Source organism: Solenopsis invicta, chromosome 7 (assembly GCF_016802725.1).
Source record: "Solenopsis invicta isolate M01_SB chromosome 7, UNIL_Sinv_3.0, whole genome shotgun sequence".
In the NCBI taxonomy this organism is placed as follows: domain Eukaryota; kingdom Metazoa; phylum Arthropoda; class Insecta; order Hymenoptera; family Formicidae; genus Solenopsis; species Solenopsis invicta.
The window spans coordinates 16,918,380-16,925,230 of NC_052670.1; the positions used below are offsets into that span (position 1 = coordinate 16,918,380).

Below are 6,851 nucleotides of genomic sequence, written 5' to 3' on the forward strand. Positions count from 1 at the left end.
CGAAACGTTATAAACTTTGAAATGTTTTAAGAATTTTTCTTATTCGATGAATACATTACTTTAATGAAATAAAAAAAATAAAAAAAAATTAGACTCGAGTTTGCAGAGCGATACGAAATTATTCGATCTATTTATTCAGATTTTTTAAGTTATTGTAACACATGAATTCTTTGGTTGGGGATAATGATGAGTTTTTGTGTGGAGGGGATGCTACTTATAATTTTCCCTCTCTATCTCATTTGTTCTGTTCTTTACATAATTTTATCATTACTTCTGCTAACGTCCACTCTATCTTCCGAACACGTAAATTTTCTCATTAGTTTCATGTTTAACAATTTAATGATTATTTCCAATAATTTAATTTGGCTTGTACACTTAATTTAAGATTAAAGTTTGATGACTTTTTCTTGATTATCATTTGTTCTCTGACATTATTTTGACGATTGGTTAAATTATTGGGCATTATATTAGTTATATGACCGTTCGGAAGAGTACGTAAAGTTTGTAAGTAGCGGTTGAAGAAGATCAAGTCAGGTCGAAACATGTCTCATGGTTAAATAATATTATTTGTTTTTATCAGTAATAAATTTTAAGATCTGCTAATGATATGATATTACTCATTAATTTGGACTAATGCTCTTAATTTGTTGTTTATGTTAACATAAACGAGCTGTCCTTACTGTTAAACAAAATAATTTTAGTATGCTGTATATTACATGTAAAGTGATCTATTATAGTATATTTGCTATAGTTTAAACTATGCAATTTGCAAAAGGTCGTGCAAATTTTACTCTTGCTTCGAAGGAATAATTTTTAGCAGATTTTATGTAGAAAAAGAATCATGGATTTTTACTTCTTTAATTAACTAAGCGGAGATCATGTTTTTACTAGTATTAATAAAGTGCAATGTTTGGTATCCGAGAAATGTCACTTATGTCATTGGCAACTTTCCTACATAATCTATATGATTTGATATTCACTCTCGATTTACTTTGATTCACGATTTTTCTTAATTAATAATTATAGAATAATAATTAATTTGTAATACATGAACTTTTTTCAACTTACAATGTTGAACAAAATTAACTTTTTAGCACGAGGATGAATTGTTTCGTAAAAGGGTTAAATTTCTATTTATAAAAAGGATTATTTTAATTTATATTGATATATTGTAACTACGGTATATGACATGCTGAAGAAATTTTATTGCAGTCAAACTAAGTATGTCGGGAGGATTTTCAGCCTTTAAAAGAATGTTATTGTGCCCATCTATGACTGACATAGAATCTTTTGCATTAATGTTGCAATTTATTAAATTATTAAGACTAAATAATTGTTAAATATATTATTTAAATTTAAAAGTTTTTCAGATCGCGGAGTATTCCTATATTAAAATTGATGAATTTAATTTAAATTGTATGATCTCTCTCTATATACATATAGTATATAATTGAATTAATCTGAATTAATCCAAAAATTTGAACATTTTTAAATTTCAACATTTATTATTTTGAATTTATTAACTTTGACATTAGGTTAAATATTATTCTTAGGTATAATCTTAGGTATAACTTAGGTTAGTATTTATTAAAACTCAATTCGAATAACAATTAAAAAATATTTAGTTAGATTTTTAATGTAAATTACAAATTTACACATAAATATTAATCTATATTACTCACAAATATTTTTAAAATCATAATTGACATAACAAATTATGTCTCCAACATGTATAATATTAATATCAAAATAGCGCTTTACTGCAACTTCAATTACAAATTTTTCAAAATTGTGATGCGATAGAATAATTTGGTAAACAAGTCATTTTAAAGGGATATTCTAAAAAAAACTATGGAAACTTACCTTCAATCTTGCGCATTTTATGCATTAAACAGTGTTATTAATTAACACGTTGCTGCTATATAATAACTTTTAATGAATAAATTTATTGATTCGCTTTACAGTTGCTGGAGCAGTACAGAAATTCGGACGAAGGTAAATTAAACCCTTTGGTGCGTTTGTTGAAGAATGACGTCTAGTCGTTGATCACGTTTCGTACGTTTCACTAAAGGTTTGATTAGTTTAATTTCGTTTCTCAGAGCCAATTAGACATTATTAGGCATTACAATTTGTGCGTATCATCGATGGATTGTTATAACAAATAATCGTTACTCCGACGAGATAAGAGGAAAATAGATAAGAGAGTTTTCGTCGGATCGTAATTCGCATAGTTGCCTGTATCCGATTATCGAACGATCAAAGATTGAATCGCGATAACGGTAGTTCCTTTCTAAAAGTGAATGTACGTGCACGTCTCTTCCCGGGAACGAAAGTTAATTTGAGAGTTAAATTTACTCAGAAGTAACGCGAGCAAGACGAAGAAGGTATAACGTACTTTAATTTAGACCAGTGCTTTCCGAACCATTTCGGTCGCCTATTTACATCCACAACATACTGATGGAACACGCATGCATATTTGGCTTTGCAGGCTTGCGGTATGCAGCGTTTCGTTTCTACGGAGTATCTTAGTATCGTTGGGCTTTTTCAATTATAAGTGTATTTTTCATCGGATTGTTTTAAGCCCATCGTTAAAGTTCCCTACAAAGTTACGCTTACATAATAGAATTGTTTGAAACGTGTTTTCGAAAAGTGCTGATTCAGGTAATGACACTTGTCGAGAAGTCAGAGTAAAAAAGAGAATACACGCGCGTTTGCCAAGTTCGAAGTAGAGAACGAAGTTACGATTTACATTTCCGAAATAATCATTCAGTGGAGGAAATCGTTACTTTGTTGAACTGTACGCGGAATAATTTATTCCCGTGCATTAACAGTGACTTGTGATTGAAATTACCCGTCGCCTCGCTGAACGAATGACGACAGTAAAGATCATGACGATCGTTCCCTGGTAGTTTAGGCTAAAGTAAAGCCCATTTTCATAATATACGGTTAACTAAAAAGTTAGATTGACTATAACTTGAAAATTAATTTTCACATTCTTTTACAAGTTTATGGTTAAATAAATTACACGTAATACGTGTATATAAACTGAAAAGAAGAGTTTTGTTGCATTAATAGGAATTCTGTTAGATTCAACCAGTTTGTCTGTTCCAAAACGAACGAATCAGAAATCTCTTGTAGAAATTACCAGATTATAGTAAATTCTATCAAACGTCCTGATTACAATAACCGGAGTCTTGTTATAATAATTATAAGTTCTGTTTGGTTTCACCAGAAACACTCACTCATATAAGTTTTGTTAATATAATCAGATCATTTTTCTCAGTGTACACGTAATCTTTAGGCTTATTTAGCCATAAACTTGCGAGAGAGCGTATAATAATTAATTTTCAAGTTATAATTAGTCTATTCTTTTAATTATTATATGTTATAAAAACAGGCGTAAATAAGTGTTTGATGAAAGTTATGCATTCGTGAGTTATCATCTCGAATAGTATATATATTTTTTTTCATACGTTCGGTAAACTAAGAAATGCAGACGGGCTTTTCATAATTTTTTTTCTCAATATGAAGGCAAGCGATGCGCGCAAAGCACTATCGTTCTAGGATTGGCTCGTAAGACCTTGAATTTTGTGAATGTAACAAGAGCGTAGGACATACAATAGAGGATACGCGACGGCGAGAAGTGATCGAATAAAACGCGCAGATTATCCGTGAATCTAGTCCTTCTCATACAGCGTACATTGTCCAAAGGGTGTTCTGAGAACTTTCTTAAGACATTCTTAGACATTTCTCTCTCTGTGTGTGTGTGTGTTTGTGTGCGTGAATGTCTTTAGGAGGTATGTGCTGTATGGGTTTTAATATTAGCAGAATTTTATACTTGCAATCATCGCTGCGTATCTCGTATTGTATTTTTTATTACCGTCCGTTTCTACGCGTGCCAATCTGATGCAAAGAATGTGTCTTCAAATGGGCCTTTTGATATAGTAATTGTCGCGTGGGACGGCCCAATAGAAGTAGAAAGATATTCGTGTGTATGTTAGCCACGTAAACTATATACCCGGGGTATAACAGTCCGTAGATTTTAGCGAATTCGAATTTATGTTACACACGCGTGTCGTGTGCTCGTTACGCGAATTACATTTTTAAGCGTTTCACGATAAAAGAATCGAATTTAGGCTAAACTTTGTAGCTGGACAAGAAATTATTTAAGAAAAATAGTATTTATCAAAAAGTAAAGGTTTTATTAAAATAATCAGGAAGGAGTTTTTCTAGTAATCCGTGAAATGGAAATGGTCTTTTATAATATGGCTATCTATTTATTGGGCATTCCTGGTAAATATTTTTTTATGCGTAATTATATATTGTATATGATGATCTAATTATACTACTTGTCTCGCCCTTCAAGATTACGAAGGCAGATCTTTGGGGCCTTGAGTAAAAATAATTTTTTTTTAACAAAAATTAATTTTTATTTGAAGCTGATTTATTTGTTTATAAGTATACAATCAAATAAAATCCTTTTTTTAATGACAATAAAATTCCTTTTTGCAAAATTATCTTCTTGAATAATGATAGGTCTGCAAATTAAGAAAGTTGAAAAACAAGCTTGATTAAGATGTGAATTAAACCAACGATTTATTTATACATACAGCCAAAATAATTCGGTACTTACAATAGTTATCATCAGCCGCTGATAAATTGAAAAATAAATACTTATACTTAATTACTTAAAAACAGTAGATCGTTAGAAAAGATAATTAAAAAGAAAGAATCTAACCGGGGATGTTTATCGCAGAGCGAGCAATCAATTTTTACATGTTTTTATATTAAGTATATAAATTAGCACCTATTATAATTTTTCTCCTCCAAATTTTTCGCTGTAGAGCGTATATTACGTATTATATTGCAACGCCCTAGTTCTGTCATCTACTTTGAAACATTTGGCATAATGTGGATATAATAAGTTACTGCTTGGGAATGATGAGTTTCAGCAGTTAATTTTGCTGCATCTCAGAGATTTGCTAGCATTTTTTAAGATTCTTTCGTCTTTATAGGTATCAGCTCCATTATAACAGGTGCCAACGCTGAAAGAGCTGAGCCAGCTAAGTTTTGCGTAAATGTAACTTATCCTTCCTTATATATATATACAATGTTTACATTTAATGTAGTAAGTTCCTAGTTGAGTATTGAACTTCCAGAAAGCAATTACCATCCCTTGGATACTTCAAAATTAATTCCTCTTTCACCTCCTTTAAGCCCTCTTGTAACCAAAAGCTTCATTGATTGGCCAAACTGGTATTTCAAGCTCTTTCTTGTTTTTTGGAGTTTTGTCATTCAGCTCGAAATTTTTTTTTTTTTGAATGATGTTCTGATTTACGGAAGTAATACTTTCGCTATTATCAGGATGATTCTGCTGCTCTGTAATAACTCCATTGTGTTAGATGATTGGTTCTATATTTTAGTGTACCGTTTCTTCAATTTAGCGATTCAGTTAATGAGTTTTGTGCAAAATAAAATAGAGAAACAGAACGAGCATTTCTGGCATATTATTGTATTATTTCCGGAAAGGAGAAAATGCTATTTAATCAGCTAAAAAATATGTAATGTTTATGGAGTATTTATATTTACCGATCGTGCCGTACGAAAATGCCCGGAAAGGTAAATTCAAAATCGGGAACGTTTAGGACGGTCTGTAATAACCGACCACGATAATGACTGTAATGGACGAAGATCCACATTTTACGCTTCGAGAGATAGAAAATAATGGACAATACATTTGTTAATAAAAGTTTTTTTATGTTTTATTCAAGAAAAGGTAAAAGAACCTATCGAACTTATGTAACAACCCAATACATTCAGATCCTATGGACAAGAATCAATTATGTAAGAATCTTACAACAGTTACCAAGTCGCAACAGTTTTTCTACTGAACGCAGCCAATGACGAAGAAGAACGATTGAGACCTCAACACAAAGACACGTCACGAGACACAAATGGTGGCAAACTAAAAATCTGGTTCTTGCGTTGTGGTTTGCCAAGTATAAAGTAGCGTAACTACTTTCGTAATTTCAAAGGGCGAGTTAAAAAATACAATTTTATATGATTATAGTACAATTAAATATGATTCTATATGTGGAACATTTTTTACCAGGTCATTACTTCAAATCTCTGCAGTAATACGCGCATGAAATAATTTTTAATAAAGTTCGATATATTGCGTTACTTATTTAAATTAATTCATATACATTGATTTACATGATTAATTATAAATAAAATCGTTATTTTATGCAATATATTTCACCTTTAAACTGAAATGTTTGAAAAAATTACACATTAATAAACAGCGATGTAACAGACCGCTATTATGTTTCCGCTAGTTTTAGAAGTCATTTATAATAAAAAATGTACATTTTCCATTATTCTGAATACTTGTAAATAAGAGAGCCGGAGAAAGATATTTTAATGTGAAGATCAGTAAAAATATCTTATATACACAGTGATCCATTTTAATTGATCACCCAAAATATTTCTGTTCCCTTGCATTTTACAAGAAAATGTTTGAGACAAAAGTTGGTTTCGAGTGGAACATAAGATGGTGTCATTAATTTGATCTTAATAGTTGCTTGAAGGTCACGTGAAGGTCACCATCAATTTTTTTAATGGAACTGTCTACTTTTTATTGCATATTCTTGTAGCTTATCTCGAGACCTTTCCAAAACACTATAAATAAATGTTTTTTTGTTACGTACTTTTCGTGTTACGAGACTTGAAATTTATAGTACCGCCGGCATTAGTATCACTCAAAGTGTACCACGTGGAGGTTGCCTGGTCGGATTTACACCTTTTTTATGTTTGAAGAAAGATCGAAGGATGATCCAATCATCAAGGTA

General features: G+C 31.0%; 1 protein-coding gene across 2 annotated transcripts in view; it reads left to right on the forward strand.

Annotated features, from left to right (window-relative positions):
* Window positions 1-5,947, forward strand: part of LOC105199686 (S phase cyclin A-associated protein in the endoplasmic reticulum) — a 95,634-nt gene extending 89,687 nt beyond the window's left edge. For both annotated transcript variants that reach the window (XM_026138389.2, XM_039451691.1), the window contains exon 15: window positions 1,965-5,947. In XM_026138389.2, the coding sequence (XP_025994174.1) occupies window positions 1,965-2,039 (75 nt within the window). In that variant the 3' untranslated portion in view covers window positions 2,040-5,947. The remainder of the gene's footprint in view (window positions 1-1,964) is intronic.
* Window positions 5,948-6,851: the final 904 nt, after the last annotated feature.